The following is a 22,483-nucleotide window of genomic DNA, read 5'->3' as shown; positions in this document are numbered from 1 at the left end:
GGGCTAGCATAATCAGTTTCTACAACGACTTCAAGTTAATTATAAGGGGACTAATTATAATAATAGCTATGTCTATGGTCAAATATTTATTAACATTTAGTAGATTTATTCATATATACAGAGATTGAGAATTGTTGTCAAATTCACATGAACTGGTAATTAGGGCATCTAGATGATTGTCGTCAGCTCGTGTCGTAAGGTGTTGGGTTAGGTCCCAATCCGCCCCGGAGGAGGGGTGAGGGACACAGATAAAAGGAATATAAATTTACTTTGCATTGTAACAAATCAAAATCTACAACCTGAAAGCATGCATATCACAAAACTAAGTTGCCACAATGGCTAAATTACAAAAAAAGGATTCATACTTGATCATGAAATATTCTTACAATCAGGAAAATCTCGAATCCTATCGCATAGTTCTTCAACCCAGAATTGATGTTTTCTCCACCAAAATACCATATGTACAGTAACAACGGAAGCCAATCGATAACAGAGTACAGAAAAAACTGTCGAGGATTGTGATCAACTTTGTTAAAGTTTCCGATAGTTTTCAGGTATTAGCCAATTGTGATGGCAACCTGGGATGATTATGTTCACCTTCGTATGTCACGATAAGCATTGAAGCATCTTCCAAGCATCTCTCGACATGTTTCCGGGCAGGGCAACCTCTCATGCTGCTACATTTATAGTATCCCCTGCATACGTCAAGGAAGGCGTTAAGTCTAAGCAAAAATGCATTAAACTTGTACAGAATCAAAGCAAGGATTGGTTGTTGTGATCAATAAAAGCGACTTGATAGAGCAACTATCACACCACAGATCCCGGAAGTAAAAGCAAAAACTCAATATAACAGCATATCAATATGTGCATACTATTGAGTATCAGTTGATTGAATGAAAAGAATCAACAAGTCAAGTATAATCATTGTTCTTTTTCGATTGACCAAAAAAAAAAGATCGTTTAGTTAATCATTATATTAATCGAGCTACTCACTTCACCACCCAAATATGAAGTATGTCTAAACGCCAAACGAGAAGGACGGGAGTCATGTGAAAGAGATAAGCTTTCATGTTAGACTGGAGCTCCTTATAACGTATCTTCTTAAGGATTGAGGTAGCTTTTGCAAACACCAGCAATACAGACGGATGCAGAATCGCGATTTGAAGTTAATGGATTCCTAAAACAATCTCAAAGATAAGATATGATAATGACAAGGTTCACAGTCAAATATTTATAAATATTTCAGTGGATTTCTCAATAGGTATACAAGGTCTAGACAAAAGTTAATTGGTTCACAAGAACATGTACTTCATACTCTGCATCCGCCATCAACCACATACATTAAACATGACAATTAAACCTGGGGAATACACTTTTTCACTCTCCAACTCTTTGATCAAGATGCACATGGCAAGAATGAGATTAAAATTGATAATCATAAAGTTCCGATTCGCAAAACGTGGTAATTGAGATGCAGCTTACGGAAGAAGGTGTGAATAGTACCTAGGATGTGGAGAACCTTTGATCGGCTTTTGTCCATACTTTCTCCAAGAATACTCATCGGAAGGAATATCAGCTAGCTTGTTACTTACCGCAGGTATTTTGATTGATCTCTTTACTCTGTGTTTCCTATATGAAGACAATTCCAAAGTTATTAATCACCTATAAGACATTATATGATAAAAAAGAACAAATGTAAAAGCAAGATAAAATACAAACCTCTTCTTTGAACAGTGACATCTTCCACTGCTTCCACATTTCCCGCTTCCCTCGTCTCCCCTTCCGGAGCATTTTCTCTTGTGTTGGAACGAGCTCTGATCCGCAGAGTGTGAAGCCCCAATTAAATGAAAGCTATTACCATTAGCAACACTACCGTCCACACTCAATGAGGATATAAATGACCTAGTCGAAGACATGGTCGGAGTACATGTCGAGCTATCAAAATTAAGACTAACACCACTATTGCTCCGCCTGTACATCATCTCCGCGGGGTGTTTCAATTGCTGCTGCTGCTGAAGTAGAAACCGCCGTTGTTGTTGCTGCTGCTGTTGTTGCTGTTGTTCCTGTTGTTGCTGTTGAAGATAGTTATAGCTCGGGAAAGGCGTTTGTTGGCCAAAATTAAGGGGATTTCTACTATTTGAACTTAATTCCAGAGAAGGGCTTCCTAAAGTTAGATTACATTTCACATTAGCACCCATCTCTAGGACTCGGTTTTCAGGAGAGTCGATAGGAAGTAACCTAAGAGCTTTCGCATGATCATCGATTTTGCAATTCGGGTTTTCAACAAGGATGTTATGAGGTAAAGGGGTCTTGAATTTGTTGGATTTCCTCACTCTTGCATGACCTAAAGTTGAATTCAAAAGAGTGACAACTTTCTTGAACTTGTGTACAGCTTCTCCAGTTTCTCTAACTAAATTCGTATACGAAATCTGATCATGTGTCCTAGATGATAAAAGACTAATCACTCTATGACAATTCTCAACTGCAGCCTTGTTAACTTCTTCTATTTCCTCCATTTCACCTCTCTCAACCCCTAAAAAACACAAAAATTCCGCAAACTCAAACAAGTACTACTATTGCTACGACTCAGGCTCAAACAAGGTGGGATCAGCTATACGAACACTAAATGCGTCATTTAAGCTCAACCCAAACCACACAAAAGGAAGAAAAACAAAACACTACCCCTCAAAAAAACCGCCAACAAGAATTTGGTTCTTTTGCGAATCTATAAATTCATTTCAGCCAATTGAACATTCTTGAACTGTTTCTTTTCAAGAACCAAAAAGATTCTTACATAGATAGAAATAACCAAAAAAAGGGCAGAAAGAGTTGCCCCCAAAACACAAGAACAACTACACATCCTCTCAAAAACAAAAATATAACTCAAGATACACAACTTCAATCAACCTGAAAATTATGGAAAAAAAGAAAAACAATGAAAACAGAAGCAATAAACACCCATCTACAGTTTTAAAAAAAACACAAACAAAAAGGGGTTCTTGGAATGAAATTTCAAGAAACCAAACTCAACAAAGAAACCATGCTCAAACAACCAGCTTTTACATCAAGAATGAAAATTAACAGAAAATAAAACACACCCAAATGGAAAAATCAACATAAAAACAGCAGCAAATGCATTGAGCAAGACAAAAAAGCAATAAAGATTGGATCTTTACACTTCTAAGTATGAAATTAACAGAAAATAAAACATGCCCAAGATGGGAAAATCAGCTATAATAACACCAGCAAGATAAAAAAGCAATAAAGATTGGATCTTTACACTTATATGATGTGTTGTCAAACCCTAGATTCTTTCAATCTTCATAAGGGGGTTGGGGGTTGAGGTGGGGGTGGGTAGTTGATGAGGGGAAAAAAAAGGTTTTGGGGTGTGTGAAAGAGAAGACTTTTTAGCTCAGCTAAAGAAAAATCAAAAAATTACAAAGTCCAAAAGTATGCAAAGCTGCAATCTTTAATATTTATTCCAGTATTATGATTGTTTATTTTTAGAAAACAAATGGAATAAGATTAGAGAGAGAGAATCACACACAACAGTAGACTCATTAGTCAAGTATAGTACTAGCATTTGAGTACTTCAAGATTGAGGGAGAGGGAATCTCTCATTTTTTATTTTATTTTGACCATTTGATATTTTCTTATTGGATCATGACTTATGAGTGTATTAACGAGAACGATAGCGAATTTAGAATTTTCATTCAAGATCTTAAAAAATAAAAGTATAAACGTGTAAATAAATCAATAAAATACAATTCCAAGGAAATAGTAGTATATGATTTATAGGTACAAAAAGTTAGTTCGACGCAAGAGTTAATTTTAAAAGGAGATCTACCATTATCTACAACTTGCTTCTTGTTCATGAGGTCGGTCACAATTAATATATCTAACATAAATACAGAAAATTACCTTATATATAGTGTAATTTTTTTGCTGAGGGGATTGAACCCTTGTAACCCACGTGGATCCGCCCCTGAATGAGAAAATAACAAAAAAATGATCATTTATATTTGTGGATAAGTTCAAAATAGTTTATGTAAGTATTTTCTCAGTTTTAATTTGTTTGTCATAATTTGTTTTGATATAAAGTTTAAGAAAGCATAAAAATATCTGAATCTTGTGATTTTAAATACATTAAAATATGGTTGTTATCTTCTTGATGTTTATAATTAAAATTTAAAAAAATTCCATTATTTTCGTCAAGTATAAATTATTAAATATTTGATGGACCCTAAAAGTGTCAAACTTTTGATATACTTAAAAGGATTAAAATGCATTTAGTATATATTTAATTGATTGATTTGAATATATTCTCAAATATACTTTTGTCATTTAGTGGTGTATTAATTGTCAATTATTGTAATAATAAGACCTGAGAAAAACAAAGGACCAAACTAAAACTGATGTCTCTGTCATAGACTCACGATTTCAAAGTGGGTCCCAAAATAATTATTCCTTCTGTTTTCTTTAATTATATTATTTTTATTCCTTAGTTTCTTTGTTGGTCTTATTTTTTATAACAATAATATATTCGATGTAACCAACAAGGGTTGTGGTGGAGTGATAATTATGCCTCTGTCTTTAATCAAGAGGTATCGGATTTGAACCCTCTTGGATACGAAGTAGTTTACAAATAGATAACAGTATGCGTAAGATTTTATCACTAACTTAAAAGATAGAGAAGTTATTGCTCGTAGACCGTTGATTCAAGAAAAAATAATTTGATTATATTTTTTTCTTAACTTCAATTTAGTACTTTATTTATCTTAAAACTTGATTAAATTTAAATTTACAAAACTCTATTTCAAAGGTGTACTTTTAAATCTTAGAGGCTCAAATTTGAAACCTTAATTAAGAGTGACAAGATTCTGAACTAATCTCATACTATTCCTAATATGCATTGATCCTTGATATAATATATTGATATTATGCATATACATTATTTGTTTTCGTTAAATTCATTTTTTTAAATATTTGATATTTTAAGAAAACAAGAAATATATTGATTTTTAAAATTGTACCATAGTATTATTTATTAATTAAACGAGATAATTAACCAAACATAAAATAATAATTAAGACAAATACTCTTTTTTGATTAAATAAATTACTTTTTTTTAAAGAAATACATAAACATCTTAAACTATAATACCAAATATTCAATATAATCTTATAAGTGTTGTCTAACAAGGATAATGCATATTTAGACCTTGCTTTTATCCTCTGAAGATAAAGAGATTTATCTTTCTTTTCATTTTCAAATTCGAGATCATAGTATTATCTAGAAAGTTTTTACCTTCTTTTTCCTTGTAATTATAATATGAAATGTTTCGACGTAAATTTGATTTTAATTTAATTGCATAGCACTAATCTCGGATATTGCTTCCTTTTGATTCGATTTGAGAGTATAATAAAGCCAGAATTTACAGTAATAGTATAAAAAATGCTTTATTTCGTCTTGTCATTATTGTTGGAATAATTGAGAGCAAAAAAAGGTCACGTAATTAAAAAGAACACAACTTTTTCTTTTTGTGGCTTAAAGAGCATAGGGAAAAAAAAAGTACCTAGGGATCTGGCATATAAAGTTACAAGCAATCATAACACAAATTTTGAATTAATGTATAATCGAAGTCTCTGATTCGAGTTTTGGATATATAAAAGAGTTTCATTAGAGAGGCTTTTGTTTAAATAGGTTTTACAAGCATGAATTTGAATGATCTGAGACTTAAATATGAATATCAAATACAAATGAAAACAATAAAATAACTTCTTGAATAATGTTATGTTGTTACATTTGACTTCTTACTAATTTCGCCTTTTTTGACAAACTGTTTTGAGATGATTTACTTTGAGTCAAGGCCCGAGGGTCTATAAAAAAACAATCATTATATCTCTACAAGGTAAAGGTAAGGTCAGTGTACACTTCACCTTCCCCAAATCTCATTTATAAGATCCTCTATGGCGGCATGATACAAATCAGTTCGAGCATACCCCATGCAAATTGTCATGTAGAACATGTGTATCTACTTGTTCAACTTTTGACAAATTTAAGTCCACTTGTGTACGCCTAAGTTAGAGGGCATAGATATGTCGGCTAAAGTCAAGTTACATGACACGTTTATGCATTTGTAGTTTTATTCGACCAAGTCCAGGGAGGACTAGCAATAGTTTGGGTGCAACCATGCAAATTAAATAAACAGAGGGCACCACGTAGGACGAAATTGTAATGTAAGATGTCACATAGAACGTGTATGTCTAATTGTTCAACTTTATACAAGTTTAAGTATCTACTTGTGCACACTCAAAGTTAGAGGCCAAAAACATGAAATGAGGTCAAGTTAAAGAGCATATTTATAAATCATGCCCAAACGGAGCCAAGTTCAAGGTGAGCAATTCACGTATCACTTGAGTAGTAGTAGTACAAAACCTTAAGAAAAGACGATCTACTCGCTGAAAAAAGAAGGATCTGTTGAAGAGTTTATGAAGGGTGCAGTTGAACACACAAAAATTGCCCTAAAGTTTGTGTTTGTTACTAAAAACAGACATGAATATGAAAGCATAATCCTAATTCACAATCTACAATAGTACAGTGCAGTGTTTCAAACTTACAACAGATTAGAGAAACACCATTTCAACTTGAAAGCATCGTATCTCGCGAGTGCCATAAGTGCTAAGCTCTTCTCCTTTATGGTCTCGTTGCTAATTTGCTTCTGATTTGTAACAGTAGCAGCGCCAGCTGCTGTAAAATAACCTGCACGTCTAATCGCTCACCACATTTCCTAATACGAGACTTGCTAACTAAGCAGTTCCGGGCTGCTACTTCAACTTATGCACGGGGGTTGTACAGATTATCAAGTATGTGGAGGCAAAAAAGAACAGTTCAAGAAGACATAAGGCTTGGAACCTTGCGAGCATAAGCCAACACCATCACGAAATCGTTAGCTGATGAACCAACTATTGCTGGAACTCTTTCGGATGTGGTAGATTGAAGCCACATATCAACTAAACTATTCAGTTGTAGAGTGGGGACTATCAACTGTCCCATATATCTAATCTCAACCTACAAGAGAACAAAAACAGTTAGCACAACATAAATATCATCAAATTTAGTATGTTTTCGACACTGAGATTTACGACAAGAGAAAACACTCTCTCTCTCTCTCTCTCTCTTATTTCTAGGTAGGTACAAGGACAGCAGTCTCTTTACTTTTAAGCAAGACAACAAGTGATATCAGCCACACTTATCACCCATAGGCTATGTTATTCGGACTCTTCAAATCCTCCAAAAAGAGTGCCTTCTTGGATGAAGAGTCTAAGCACTCTTCAACTGTCAACAGGTGCATGTCGGATCCTCCAAAAGTAGTGCCTTTGTAAGGAAATGGATCTTGGGTCTAATTCAACCCCAAGAGCTATCATAGGGTGAGGATTGTCCAAGACCATATAAGCCGACCAATTACCCATCCCATATCTGATGTGGGACTCTTAATAGCCTTTTTGGATGACCCGACACGGGTGCGACAGTACTTTTGAAGAGTCCAAGAAACTCTGCCCCAACCAAGTGAAACTAAGGGTCTGAAAGAGTTCACGATCTGATCTATGGGGTGTTAACCCTCGGAGGACGGCTAAGAATGTCCATTAAAAGGAGCGGACCGATGGGGTCGTTTTTCAAGCACGAATAGAACGATCTAAAGGGGTTGTGCAACCTAGAGAGATGGCCATATCTTTTTGATGAATGTGGTATCGAGGTTCGGTTTATTTGGAAAAGAGGTCAATCTTAGGGGAGACCATTCGAATGGTTGAATTGATGACTTCGCTTCGATCTCTTCGACTGAACCTAAAGGAGACTTCGATCATTCAACTTTAGCTTCTGAAGGAGGAATCATGTCACTTGGAATTTAGGAAAGTGAATCCTCTCTTTCAGATCCTGGCCTTGGTAGAACTTGTCTTTGATTGGGATTTCGATTGAAAAGATGTTAGGCAGTCCATAGGTACCTTCTGGACAAGTCTGATTGATAACGTAGATATGGAAGAGACAGAGCATAGGTAATGCATAAAAAGAGAGTAGTTCATGGAGATGCTAAAAATACGAAAAGCTGGAAATCGCCTACTCGTCTTGGCATTCACTTAAGTCAAAATGACAGTAACTTAGAGCCAGGCTCCTGTTTACAACTTTGTCCTCATCAATTCCTAAAAAGAGAACACTTTAAAAGGAAAAGAAAAAAACGAAGATAACAGGAAAACTAAGTATTTAGCTTCCAAATTCCCACTTCACAACAAGCAATACCTATTGGCCATTTCCCCATCCTTATATTATGTGAAGTTATAACTGTTCATTTAAAACAAAGTTCTGTCACCAATGCACAAAAATGTCGCGCTAGTTCATTCTGAAGTTGGGGGGGGGGGGGGGGGGGGGGGTGCAATACTGATACAGTTTCTGGCCCCCTTTTCATTACCCCTTAAATTTTCATGCTCGACCAGTTTTCTTGAAAACCAAGTTCTAAAACTGACAGGACCAACATTACACCCAACAGAACAATGAATTACAGGAAATCATGCCCTTACATAATATTTTGTAACCTTGAAACCAGAATAGGTAGGATTGTAAACAAATGTGATAACATTTATTGATTGCTAAACTGCCAAAATACAAAAAGATAATTACCTCATCTTCGCTAGAAAGATTCAACTTCTTCATCAAGTACTTTTGGATGAACAAAACTGGAATATTGCCATCCCTGCAGTAGAATGTAAAATATATGAATACAATTATACAATCATGAGCTATACCTTTCAGTGAAAAGCAAAAAAGGTGCATCGATGCTTCGTCAAATTCTCAAGCTAAAGGCAACTTAAATCAAATGCTAAATTTGTCCTCACAGCACACTTTATGCAATCAGGTTGTTTTTTTTGTTTAGAATTAATCTAAATGTACTCAGACTTAAAGCATAACCAACTATGAAGGTCAGCTCAAGTGATCTTGAAAAGAAACAAAGTAGTCACCATAATCTGTCACTTCTATTCTTCCTTTTTATTTGTATTCATAGACATGCTATACCCAAACACAAACTATCACACAATCGCGGAAATGGAGAGGAAGAAATCATAATTATCATTATCTGTCAATTCTAGTTTTCCTTTTTACTTGTATTAGGAGAAATTGGATATGACATCCACATAGCTATGCAAACAGAAACTATCACCAAATTGTGAAATTGGAGAAGAAGAAATTCAGCATCCCTCTTCCAACTTCTCACTCCAAGAAGGGCATAGAATATTAATCCCTCCGTCCCAATTTATGTGACATTCTTCCCTTTTTAGACAGTTCTAAAAAGAATGGCACATTTCTATATTAGTAACAATTGAATTTAAAACTTCCCATTTTATTCTTTAATTAGATGATTTATTGCCACCGAAATACCTATAGTTTGTTTAAGACCACAAATTTCAAAGGTTCTCATTCTTAAACACCGTACCTAGTCAAACACCATCACATAAATTGGGACAGAGGGAGTACCACGTTTCAAGTGTCAAACTTCCAATCGACATTCTTTGTGCAAACTAAATGACTTATCAGAGCATAATACAGAACCTAGACAGAACAGCAGGATAAATTAATTGTTTCACTACGAAATCAAATGATATCACAAAAAAAACATACTTTATTCTCAAGTAACCTGCAGAAATCTGGGGCAAAGGTGCACTTCCGTCCCTGAAACAGTTAATTGCAGAGTTAGTGATAAAAACAATTAATAGTTCAATCTTTACGCTATATACATCATAAACAGAAAAGTTCTGTAAAATAAAAGCAGATTCTTACTGGTCTTCAGAGGCCACTAATGAGAACCAAATTGGATTAGTCCTCCTTTCACATTTGACACTGATTGAATCCAGCACAGCTTGTGGTGATATACTAAATTCTCCAAAAGTTGATGCCTTTTTTCGGCGAATTCTTCGCAACTTTTTAGTTTTTTCTGATTCTGCAGGAACAGGAACACAGCTGTATTTGTCACCTTGGACCTTCAATTTCTGTCCATGTTCTTTGTCATGGCAATGCAAACTTTCTGTTTTACAAACAGAACCCTGTGAAGTAAACCTTGAACATTTGTTCTTGTTTGCTACTTCCACCAAACAATCCAAAGGTTTCCACAAATCAACTTTGCCTTCTTGTTGTTCAGTGCCATTGTCAGTTCCTTTGTCCGATGTGGGATGGCTAGAAGGCTCGGCATTGGAATAATTCTGAAAAAATCACATGACTTCAACCGATATAGTAATATTCACAGTTAAATCGAGATACCATTGACCAAAGAAAAACTTATTAGGAAAAATAGATAGAACATTTCAGATGCCGAAAGTCGAGAATTAATAATATTTCACAATGTTCTAGATTCACTCTGTGTGAATACGTTGATGGTATAGAGTGTACTTCCTAATTCTGAGATGGTTAGGAATCTCAGTATATAGATATATTTTATTATCTAAAATAGCTTTTTTTTTAATTCATGTACTCTGAACTTTAACTTATTAAGTAGAGTTAAGTCCTGTATAAGGAGCTCTCCTTTGAAAATTCAACTTTTTGGTTACTGTTCTAAAAGGCCTTCTACTTTTCTCTTTTTTCTATGCTATCAGAGTTTGATTATTAAATTTGTGGCCATTATTCTGGAAAAGCCTTCTTCCCTTCTCTTCTTGGAATTAGAGTTTGGGTAATAATTCCCTCCTTCAAAACTTGAATTTCGGTTATTATTCCATCAACTTATTCCGTTACTTCTTAGCCGTCAATTCAAGCTACACGGATGATGTCCTGGTGATTTGCAACACCGTTCCTCAATCCGGTAGTTGAGAACAGATTACTTCTGGTATGTGATGCGAGAAGCACTTCGTTTTGCTGTTTCAGTTATCATAGAGTTTTGAGGAAGGAAGGATTCTAGCACCACTTCTCTTTTTGGTGACTGTGCACTATTTCAATGACAATATTTGGACAACATTATACAGCTGGTTGTTCCTTCAACAATAACTTGTCTGTCACACACCAATTGACTTCACAGTTTCAGTTGAAAACTCAAGTTGCTCACTACCTTGAGTTTGAGGTGGGATTTTAAAAGTCAAGAGAACTAATACCGTTATACATTAAAATATTCTCAATGCATTCTATGTAGCTAAGTTAATAATATAGGATATTCTTGCTAATTCTGTCTTCATTGAGAATCACGATATTTAGGTCATTTTCCAAATTTCATGTTCTATAAAATTACATATATAAGGTCCAAAGGACATGACTTTACCTGCCTTTTACTCTGAGAAGACTTTGTGAAAGTGTCTGGTGAGCTAGAGCTATCTGGTTCTTCTCCAGAATCTTCCTCATTCTTGATAGCTTTCTCAGTGGAAAAGGTAGAGCCGCGTAATGCTTTTCTTGCCACTGATTTTGATCTTCTACCTGTCATTCCAGTATGTGTAGATACTCTGGGAGTGCTGACGCCCAATGATGAAAGTGATCTCTCTTTCCTTCTAACTGGCAATGTAACTGAAGGCACAATTTCAGGCGCCTTCACTTTTCGCCTCTTATAAGGGAATATCTTTGCTCTTACATCTTCTAGCTTATGATCGGGCCTGAAAAATCAAATTTAAAAAGGAACAGGAAACAACAAACATTGTCAGTAAATCTCCTCACATTTATGGAATGATAGAAGAAAAATAATAGGCATATATTAATAGATACAGACAAAGTAGCAAAGTTAATGCTAGAAAATGAAATTATTATGTTGAACTAGCTTAGTTAAATGGTGAAAGCGATCCATTAATACTTGCTAAAGGCTAGATGTTTAAAGAACCTTTTTTGTTGGTGTAAACTTGAACATGTAAATAGACTTGATAAATTCAAGGATTTTGTTAGCCCCTTGAATTATATCTACTAATCACAGGAACCATGTACAAGAGCTAATATTTGCACAGCTGTTCTAGTCATCAACAAACTTTGGATGCAAATTAACGAAATTATCACTCTACTTAATAATAAAAAAAGAAAAAGAACAAAGTTACTAAGCTTAGAAGAAATATTTGGCTTGAAGTTCCAGGTGGCGGGACAAAAAGAAGAAGAAAAAATGTAAAACTAGAATATTTTAGACAACTGTAGAATTGAGTACTCAAGCACAGATACACATGTCAAAAATTAAAAGAAAAAGAACAACGAGTTAAAAGAAAAATATGACCTCAATTTCTCTAATGGCACACAGCCTAAGTCGATATTGCATACTGGACAGCATTCCAAATCTTCATCCGAGAGCTTCTTATAGATGCATTTCCTGCAAACTTGGTGGAGTTCCCAAAGAAAGTTGTCAAAACAATGTGTTCATGTAAAATACCAGTTTTAACATAGCACAAACCAGAAAGCAAATTTCTCCCTTTTAATATGAATGTAACGAACAATCAGCGCATTCATTCAACAAGATGTCTCAAACAATTTATACTGGTTACGGAAATCACAGGATGTAGCTTCTCAGGGGATGATAAAGAAATTAACCTTAGAAATGATTGCAAAATATAACAGAAGCATTTTTTAAGGATCCCCAATTTGCTTATGTGCCTAACGACCGAAATGGATCGAGAAGCATATATTGTCACCTATGCTTGAGACCAATTTGTCACTGAGATCACAATACTGGACTCAACGAAATATAATAGGGATATAGGATACAAATAGATATTTCCATTTACGGAAGTGTGTGGAAGCTTCAATTTCTACAATCTACATATTAATAATCAAGGGTTCTCAGTACAAAATATTAATCTCGCAGTGCACGTTGCATTACAAAGAGAATTCCGCATACATCAACCAACTGATTTAAGCTACATACACTGATAGTGCAAAGATTTCTTTTTTACACTATGAAACTTTCCTTTCCTTTGGTAACCAACTCACCCATACTATAGTTAATCATTTAGGATTTAACTTATATACCGACTCTATAAAAGATATTTACACAAGTAGTGACAGTTACAAGGCATTTACCATCTTTTGCAGGTTATCAATTTGCTTACCATATATTACCTCCAATTGTCTTTTAAATGACCTGATAATGCAAGTATTGCATACACTATAAAATCTAAACTCAATACCTATTAAATAACCCCTATTATAAACCAAAAAAAAAAATCTTTACACTAGCTGTATATGAAAAGAGATTGATCATATAGGTGGCAAGTCCCAATTATTTCATAATGGAAAATATATTGACCTTAGTTCTAATTATCCTCAAATCATTAAAATACAGAGCAGGTACAGAGTTGTAGCTAGTTCGTATACAACAAAAGAGTAGTGGAATCCTCTAACTTCTTGAGCACATAAGAAACACTCAGATGTATAGGAAGCTATATATACACAGTTCTACCAAGCTAATCTGTTGAAATTATAATAAATTAATTCATTTGTTAGTTAGTTAGACAGTTAGTATTTCTGTTAATTGGTTCATTCAAGTAGTTAGTTGTATGTGTATAAATAGTGACTTTCAGCTCAATGATAATCAGTTTGCAATTTCACAATTCAGTTTCCTCTTTTCCTCCATTCTCGTCCAGATTCATTTGCAAGCTCAGAGTCTCCTGCCATGGAGTTCTCAGTCATTTGAGTCATAATTTCTACATGGTATCAGAGCGAGGGGTCTTCATTCCGCACTGATTCACCTCGCAATTCGTTAATTCAATTTCGACAATCTCGAATCGCACTTCGCGATTTCGTATTCCGAGATCTCACTCGCAATTCGCGATTTCACATTTCTGTAATCTCATTCTCCTTCTCCCTTTTTCATTCATCAATGGCGCCTACTGAGGAAGATCAATTGCCTGCTCAATTGCCTGCTGTAGTTCAGGATTCAAGCAATGCTATGTACATGCACCCATCAGAAAGTGTTGGATCTTCAATTACTCCGGTTGTTTTCGATGGAACTGGGTATCGATCATGGAGACGTGGTATTCTTCGAGCTCTTTCTGTGAAGTACAAAACAGGCTTCATCAATGGTAAAATTCCAAAGCCAGACTTCACCTCACCTGTGTTTGCCCAATGGGAAAGATGCGACGACATGGTAACCTCTTGGCTTTTGAACTTTCCGTCCAAGGACATAGCTGATAGCCTGCAATACGTGAACAATACTAAGGAATTGTGGGATGAACTGGAGGATAGGTATGATCAGGCCAATGGTGCTAAGCTGTATCAAATCCAACAAGAAATCAGTAATCTCACCCAGGGAAACCTTGATGTCACAGGGTACTACACCCACATCAAAAGGTTGTGGGAAGAACTCAACACATTGGATGTGACCACATGTTTGTGTACATGTGGAGGGAAGACTAAACTACACAAGCAGAGCAGGATCGACGCCTTATTCAATTTTTAATGGGCTTAAACGAAGTTTACACTTGTTAGGGGTAGCATTCTAATGATGAATCCCTTTCCCACCATGCCTCAAGCATTTTCCATCTTAGTTCAGGAGGAAACACAGCGTGAAGTCAAGCCTCCTCATCGTGTTCACCTGGACTCCACCTCATTGGCTGTGACAACAGGAAGTAGCTCCAACCTCAGGCACTCAAATGCTCCACCGAGAGGAGGGAATAAGAATGTGTACAGGTCCAATGTCACTAACAACTCATCATCTGGATACTTCACAGGATCATCTAGTCATTCAGGATCATCTAACCCTTCGAATCACAACAAAGCACACTTATTTTGTGTTATTGTAAGAAGTCAGGCCATACTGAAGAGAAATGCTATAGGCTGCATGGCTTTCCCCACGACTTTAAATTTACCGAAGGTAGACGTGCATGAGGAACAGCAGCAAATGTACTTGGAAATACTGGAGGGTTGCTGGATGAAAATTGTGAGAATGGACATTTGAAAGGACCAAATCACACTTTAACTCATAGTCTCACACAAGATCAGTATAATCAGTTACTCAATCTGCTGGGGAGCATTCATATTCATGGAGCAGGAACAAGTGATGGTCACAAGGAATCTGCAAATGACCTCAACAATGCACATGGAGCTGTGAACCTTGCAGGTATCCTAGCTTGTCATTTTTCTATTACTAAGATTGGTAATTTGTCATGTAGATGTGTTGATCTAAAAAGGGATAAGGTAAGGGTCTGATCTTAGTGAGTAAGGTCTTATTATATGTCATGTAGATGTGTTGATTTTTCTGCTGATTCATGGATAATAGATTCAGGAGCCACCAATCATATGACATATAATAAGACCTTACTCACTAAGATCAGACCCTTACCTTATCCCTTTTTAGTTACTTTGCCAAATGGATATAAAGTCAAGGTGACAAAAATTGGTGATGCCTACTTGAGTCCAACATTAACCTTGCATAAAGTATTGATTGTGCCTAGTTTCAAGTTCAACTTAATCTCTGTCCATTGTTTAACTTCTCAACTCAAAGGAATTGTTAGTTTCAGTAGTTCCTCATGTCTTATGCAGGGCCCTTCACTGAAGAGCCCTCTGGAGATTGGTAGGGAAAGAAATGGCTTATACTTCACATGTCCAAGATGTCTTACTTGCAGCACCAACACTCCATCTAGTCCTGTTTTTTCATTTCCATTTTGTTCTGATTCTGTTTTACCTTCTGTATTGAGTAACTCATCTTGTATTCCATCTGTAAGATCCATTCATGATGTTGATAAAAGGGTTGGTTGTAGTCATCTGAATTCTGTCAATAGTTCATGTTTTACTAATTCTCTTATACCATGCACATCTCATAGGAGTGTGGATCACTTATGGCATACCAGGTTAGGTCATGTACCCTTTGGAAAGATGAAAGGAATTTCCACAATACATTTTTCTTTTGCCCCAAAGCAACTTTTTATATGGACTGTCTGCCCTATGGCAAGACATGCAAGACTTCATTTTCCTTCCAAAATCACATCACAATCCACAAAAATATTTGACCTACTTCACATTGACTTGTGGGGACCATACCATACTCCCAACACATGAAAGTCAGAGATATTTCCTCGCCATGGTTGATGATTTCAGAAGGTCAAAATGGACTCAATTACTTAGCTGCAAAAGCAATGCCCTTCATACCATTAAAGCATTGATATGCTTGATAGAGACTCAGTTTAATACAATAGTCAAAGCCATTAGGACTGACAATGTACTGGAATTCATTAATAAAGAAACATCATATTTCCTCTAAGATAAGGGGATCATTTATCAAAGAACATTCCCCTATACAGCCCAACAAAATGGCATAGTGGAAAGGAAACATAAGTATTTGCTTGAGACTGCCAGGGCTCTGTTGTACCATTCAAAACTTCCAATGCAATACTGGAAGGAATGCATTTTAACTGCAACTTATCTTATCAACAGGCTCCTTTCCACAACCTTGAAAAACAGAACACCTTTTGAAATACTATATCACAAACAACCAACTTACTCACACCTTAGGTCCTTTGGATGTGTATGTTTTACAACCACTGTAAAGGGACACAAGGACAAGTTTGAACCAAGATCCACACCTCATGTCTTTGTTGGATATCCCTTCAATACAAAGGGTTATAAGGTCCTAAACTTGGAGACCAAAAGGATACATATTTCCAGAGATGTTGTGTTTTTTGAGAATGTTTTTCCTTTTGCTACTGATTCTAGTTTCACTTCTGCATTGAAAAAGCTAACTAATTTGTTATGGTCCCCGGTTATGGATCTAGTTATGGGACGCTGCAAGATAAATTCTGAAGTTTTCTTTTTTCTACCTATGGTGCTGGTTCGTTAAGAGAGAACCTGCAATCTCTTGAGTTTGAAGTACTCAAAGACTTGAATAATTTTCTCCTTCCTTTTTTTCATACACCAGATAGTTTAAATACAATTCTTATAAAATAACTACCCCTAGAAACTAGGACATGACTTCCTAACTTAACTGAAATGAAAGACTGCACTATTACAGGAAAATAACTGCCACTAAAGAGAAATTACTGCAGTAACTATTGGATAACTATGGAGTGATAACATAGTTCCTCATGTCTTATGAAGGGCCCTTCACTGAAGAGCCCTCTGGAGATTGGTAGGGCAAGAAATGGCTTATACTTCACATGTCCAAGATGTCTTACTTGCAGCACCAACACTTCATCTAGTCCTGTTTTTTCATTTCAAGTTTGTTCTGATTCTGTTTTACCTTCTGTATTGAGTAACAAAACTAACTCCTCTTGTATCCTCTTGTATCCCATCTGTAAGATCCATTCATGATGTTAATAAAAGAGTTGGTTGTAATCATTTGAATTATGTCAATAGTTCATGTTTTGCTAATTCTCCTATATCATGCACATCTCATGGGAGTGTGGATCACTTATGGCATACCAGGTTAGGTCATGTACCCTTTGGAAAGATGAAAGGAATTTCCACAATACCTTTTTCTTTTGCCCCAAAGCAACCTTTTACCTGCACTGTCTGCCCTATGGCAAGACAGGCAAGACTTCTTTTTCCTTCCAAAACAACATCACAATCCACCAAAACATTTGACCTACTTCACATTGATTTGTGGGGACCATACCATACTCCAACACATGAAAGTCAAAGATATTTCCTCACCATGGTTGATGATTTCAGTAGGTCAACATGGACTCAATTACTTAGCTGCAAAAGCAACGCCCTTCATACCATTAAATCCTTGATATGCTTGATAGAGACTCAGTTTAATACAATAGTCAAAGCCATCAAGACTGACAATGGACTGGAATTCATTAATAAAGAAACATCAGATTTCCTCCAAGAACCTGCACCTATACACCCCAGCAAAATGGCATAGTGGAAAGGAAACACAAGTATTTGCTTGAGACTGCCAGGGCTCTGTTGTACCATTCAAAACTTCCAATGCAATACTGGGGGGAATGTATTTTAACTGCAACTTATCTGATCAACAGGCTCCCTTCCACAGCTTTGAAAAACAAAACACCCTTTGAAATACTATATCACAAACAGCCAACTTACTCACACCTTAGGGCCTTTGGATGTCTATGTTTTACAACCACTGTAAAGGGACACAAGGACAAGTTTGAACCAAGATCCACACCTCATGTCTTTGTTGGATATCCTTTCAATATAAAGGGTTATAAGGTCCTAAACTTGGAGACCAAAAGGATACATATTTCCAGAGTTGTTGTGTTTTATGAGAATGTTTTTCCTTTTGCTACTATTTTTCCTGATTCTAGTTTCACTTCTGCACTGCAAAAGCTAACTAATTCTGAAATGTTGAACTCTTCAATCAATACTTTTGATGCTTACATGATGGACAATAATATTGCCAAAGAAGTCACCTGTCTTAATGATCCTGTCACCCCAGGGTCTATGATGGATACAGATACTACCAACCATGGTGCACAAACCTAACCAATCACAGCCACACCTAACCACAATGCTTCTATTCCAATTGTGACCAACAATGAACCAGCACTTAGAAGATCAACTAGAACTCACATTATTCCAAGTTATCTTAGAGAATACACCTACACATTACCATCCTCACATAGCTCTTCAAATTCAAATCATGTTTCTCCCAGTACTGACATCCAACATGTTTCCTTAACCTCTTTTTGCTTCAATAGTCAGCAGTTAATGAAACATATTTATCATGATATAGGGCCATCTTCTTATGAAGAGGCATCCTTGGATCCAGCATCGCAAGCAACCATGACCTTGGAATTTGAGGCCTTGTCTGCTAACAATACTTGGGATCTAGTATTTTTGCCTGTAGGGAAGAAAGCAATAGGTTGCAGGTGGGTATATAAAATCAAACATAAGGCTGATGGATCAGTGGAAAGGTTCAAAGCTAGGCTTGTTGTCAAGGGCTATACACAACAGGCTAGGACTGATTATAATGAAACCTTCTCACCTGTGGTGAAGATGACCACTGTGAGAACATTGATTGGACTGGCTGTTAAGAAAGGATGGAACCTATATCAACTAGATGTCAATAATTCTTTCCTTCATGGTGATCTTCATGAGGAGGTATACATGACACTCCCACAGGGGTTGCTTGTTGATGATAACAGAATGGTATGCAAGTTAAGGAAGTCCCTGTATGGACTGAAGCAGGCAAGCAGACAGTGGTATGAAAAACTGGCTGCAACTCTTTACTCAAGAGGGTACTCACACTCCAATAGTGATTACTCCCTCTTTCATAGAAAGGTAGGCATGTCTACAGTTTTTGTAGCAGTATATGTGGATGATATAATCTTGACAGGAACAGATTCAGCAGAGATGGAGTCTTTGAAAGCACATTTGCATGTTCAGTTTAAGATTAAAGACTTGGGAAGGCTTCATTATTTCCTAGGCCTAGAAATTTTGTACAAAGATAATGGTGTATTGATTTCTCAGAAAAAGTTTGCTACAGATTTGATTAAAGAATTTGATTGTTTGGACTGTGGTACAGCAACATCACCACTTGATCCATCTGTGAAACTAAGCTCTAATGAAGGATCCCTTCTATCTGATCCAACTTAGTACAGAAAACTTGTGGGAAAGTTAAATTTTCTCACAAATACAAGGCCGGACATTACATACAATGTTCAACACCTTAGCCAATTCTTACAGGCACCACGAGAACCACATCTCAAGGCAGCATTTCATGTATTGAGATATCTGAAAAATGATTTAGCCCAAGGCATTTTTATGACCAAACACACAGATTGCAATGTTACTGCCTATTGTGACTCAGACTGGGCAGCATGTTCTGATTCTAGAAAGTCAGTGAGTGGCTACATAGTGTTCTTGAGAGACAGTCCTATTGGCTGGAAATCAAAGAAGCAGACAACAGTGTCCCTGTCTTCAGCAGAGGCTGAGTATAGAGCAGTAAGGAAAGTGGTTGGAGAATTAGTTTGGCTAGAAAGATTGTTAGAAGAACTGATTGAGCCTTGCAACCTACCTATATCAGTTTTTTGTGACAGCCAAGCAGCAATTCATATTGCAAAGAATCTTGTGTTCCATGAGCGTACCAAACACATCGAAGTTGACTGCCATTTTGTTCGAGCTAAGCTACAGGAAGGTCTAATTGTTCTTCCTCATGTTCCTACTACAGAGCAATTGGCAGATATCTTGACCAATGCTTTGAGTGGACCTAATCACTCTTAATATTTTACGCAAGTTGTCGGTGACTACCTCCCCATCAACTTGAGGGGGGGTGTTGAAATTATAATAAGTTAATTCATTTGTTAGTTAGTTAGACAGTTAGTATTTCTGTTAATTGGTTCATTCAAGTAGTTAGTTGTATGTGTATAAATAGTGACTTTCAGCTCAATGATAATCAGTTTGCAATTTCACAATTCAGTTTCCTCTTTTCCTCCATTCTCATCCAGATTCATTTGCAAGCTCAGAGTCTCCTGCCATGGAGTTCTCAGTCGTTTGAGTCATAATTTCTACATAATCCATGCAAATGGAGCAAACCCAAATAGAGAAATAACTCCAATAGTAACAAAAAGAACTCCAAAGCATTGAAAAATACAACCAACGAATCTAGGCATAATACATAAACAGCTAGCATCTTTTGTACAATTTAAACAAGTAAACACACCCGTTCTACATGGCATAATACAAATCAGTTCACGTGTATTTTACCCTAATTTCCTAGCATGTTTCTACTCGTTCAACTTTATATAAATTTAAAGGGCATAGTAAGCTGAAGCCAAGTTAAAGGACACGTTTATATATTATCACATGTATGAATACATAGCTAATCGATGCAAACCCAAATCGAAATAACTCCAAAGAATTGAAAATTTCAAATGGCAGATTAATTAAGCAACTAATATAATTAAACAGAACAGAATTAGTCAACTTACATGTATGAAGACATTCAGAAATAGTAGTAGCATCTCTGAATAGTTTGTGACAAAGAGGGCAACTCATGCATGCCACAATCGACTCTCTCTTCACCAATTGATTCTTCATATTTTCTTCTCAATCAAAAACTAAATTCTGCCTTAACGTTGCATGCTACAAAAGAAATTCACCACATTCGGGTCTCTAAAAATCACCTACATTTCTGAATTCGACCCGGAAACACAAGTAAACAACCCGGAATTATCCAAAACGGGTCGTATAAATTTGAAATTGAGCAAATGGGTCGGGTTGATTTGGGGAAAGGGAAAGTGGGTCGGCGATGAATTTAGTAGGGTGGGGGTGGGATGATCTCTTCTTCTTCTTCTTTTCTCTGTGTGTATAAATCGGCAGTTTTGTGTATTGGGTTTGAGACTCAGAAATACAGAGCCGAAGTCAAAGCAGTAGTTTCTGGTTTGGTTTCCCACGTGTTAAGTTTACTTCATAGCCGATATCTATCAGGTTTGCGAGTTTCCTATTTAAGCTAGTAAACGCTAGACGACACATATTAAAAAAATAATTTATTTAAATTAAAAATATTTTAATAGAAATATTTTATCATATATTCAAGAGACAAGTATCAAAAACACATCTAAACTTGATGCAAATTATTAATTTCATCTCCGAACTATTGACAGCCTTAAAAACACCTCCTTACTTGACTAATTGAAGCTAAATACACCCCTGATCTTGCAACATTAGTGAAATACACCCCTAAATTCTCCTCAAGTTTAGAGATGTATTCAATACTTTTCTCGATTTTTATTAAAAACTCCATGCTCCTATAAGAGTTTGAGACCATTTGTTATGTCATGTTGCATATTGGGAGTGTATCTAAGTTTAGTTAGTCAAGTAGAGGAGTGTTTTTAAGGCTGTCAATAATTCAAGGATGAAACTAATAATTTACGCCAAGTTTAAGGGTGGTTTTGATACTTCACTCTATATTCAAATGTTTGCCTCCCTCTTTTTCTCTACCATGAAAACTAGGGGTGTACATGGTTGGGTTGGTTCGGATTTTTCAAATATCAAACAAAATCATTTGTGTCGAATTTTTAAATCTATAAACCAAACCAATAAAATTCGGGTTTTTCAACTTCGGATTTTTCCGGTAAAGTATTCATACAAACATATAATTTACTTGTACTATAAATATTTCTTTAGTCTTACCAAAATACAACTATTTAAGATGTTTCTTAAGAAAATAACACAAAATATTATGAGTAATGATACTAAAATATCCAACAAAAAAATAATAATAATGAAATCGCGTAAAACAAATATTGCAAATTAACAAGTCATAATGAAAATGATCATAATTTAAAAGTATTAAATCATGCTAAAAATAAGTTTAATTAAGTAATTAGTTACATGACTAAATATTAAAGGAAATTAAAATTAGATTATGTATTTGAATAAACCAATGTAAAACCCTAGCAAAGAACAAATATTCAATATTATTGTCATTCTTAGTGTTGAATTGATTTTCTTTTTGCATTAATATTAATTTGATTTTGATTTAAGCTTTATTATAATTACCAACATATGTGGACTATAATCTTTATTGAACCATTCAGAATTCTATGATTCAAACTTGAAATAATATATTAAAAAGATAAAAACT

The 22,483-nt window shown here is 35.7% G+C and overlaps 2 protein-coding genes across 4 annotated transcripts; both read right to left on the bottom strand.

Annotated features, from left to right (window-relative positions):
* Window positions 1-291: 291 nt before the first annotated feature.
* On the bottom strand, window positions 292-3,579 carry LOC102588457 (probable WRKY transcription factor 21). Of its 3 annotated transcripts, none has more exons than XM_015304993.1 (4): window positions 3,214-3,579; window positions 1,720-2,533; window positions 1,504-1,629; window positions 292-695 (listed from the first exon to the last, which is right to left on the bottom strand). In XM_015304993.1, exons 2-4 carry the CDS (start codon window positions 2,514-2,516, stop codon window positions 551-553), a joined length of 1,068 nt encoding a protein of 355 aa, XP_015160479.1. In that variant the 5' UTR covers window positions 2,517-2,533; window positions 3,214-3,579; the 3' UTR covers window positions 292-550. The 3 variants fall into 3 exon arrangements, with proteins under 3 accessions (XP_015160479.1, XP_015160480.1, XP_006366665.1); XM_015304994.1 differs by having other exon boundaries at window positions 3,281-3,579; XM_006366603.2 differs by having other exon boundaries at window positions 1,720-3,578.
* A 2,765-nt stretch (window positions 3,580-6,344) lies between these two features.
* On the bottom strand, window positions 6,345-21,268 carry LOC102588136 (E3 ubiquitin protein ligase DRIP2-like). Its single transcript, XM_006366602.2, has 7 exons — window positions 20,826-21,268; window positions 12,215-12,314; window positions 11,291-11,615; window positions 9,829-10,247; window positions 9,670-9,720; window positions 8,674-8,746; window positions 6,345-7,071 (listed from the first exon to the last, which is right to left on the bottom strand). Exons 1-7 carry the CDS (start codon window positions 20,932-20,934, stop codon window positions 6,892-6,894), a joined length of 1,257 nt encoding a protein of 418 aa, XP_006366664.1. The 5' UTR covers window positions 20,935-21,268; the 3' UTR covers window positions 6,345-6,891.
* Between the last annotated feature and the right edge of the window lie 1,215 nt (window positions 21,269-22,483).

Source organism: Solanum tuberosum, unplaced genomic scaffold (genome assembly GCF_000226075.1).
Source record: "Solanum tuberosum cultivar DM 1-3 516 R44 unplaced genomic scaffold, SolTub_3.0 scf00665, whole genome shotgun sequence".
In the NCBI taxonomy this organism is placed as follows: Eukaryota; Viridiplantae; Streptophyta; class Magnoliopsida; order Solanales; family Solanaceae; genus Solanum; species Solanum tuberosum.
The sequence above is the reverse complement of the archived record's forward strand: the minus strand, read 5'-3'. Positions and strand labels throughout refer to the sequence as shown.

Coding starts and splice junctions, on each gene's coding strand:
- LOC102588457 (XM_015304993.1), bottom strand. CDS start 2,516: ATGGAGGAAATAGAAGAAGTTAACAAGGCTGCAGTTGAGAATTGTCAT. Junction 1,630..1,719: donor TGTCACTGTTCAAAGAAGAG/GTTTGTATTTTA, acceptor GTCTTCATATAG/GAAACACAGAGTAAAGAGAT. Junction 696..1,503: donor AAAGGTTCTCCACATCCTAG/GTACTATTCACA, acceptor TGACGTATGCAG/GGGATACTATAAATGTAGCA.
- LOC102588136 (XM_006366602.2), bottom strand. CDS start 20,934: ATGAAGAATCAATTGGTGAAGAGAGAGTCGATTGTGGCATGCATGAGT. Junction 12,315..20,825: donor TTCTGAATGTCTTCATACAT/GTAAGTTGACTA, acceptor AACTCCACCAAG/TTTGCAGGAAATGCATCTAT. Junction 8,747..9,669: donor GCAGGTTACTTGAGAATAAA/GTATGTTTTTTT, acceptor ATTCTACTGCAG/GGATGGCAATATTCCAGTTT.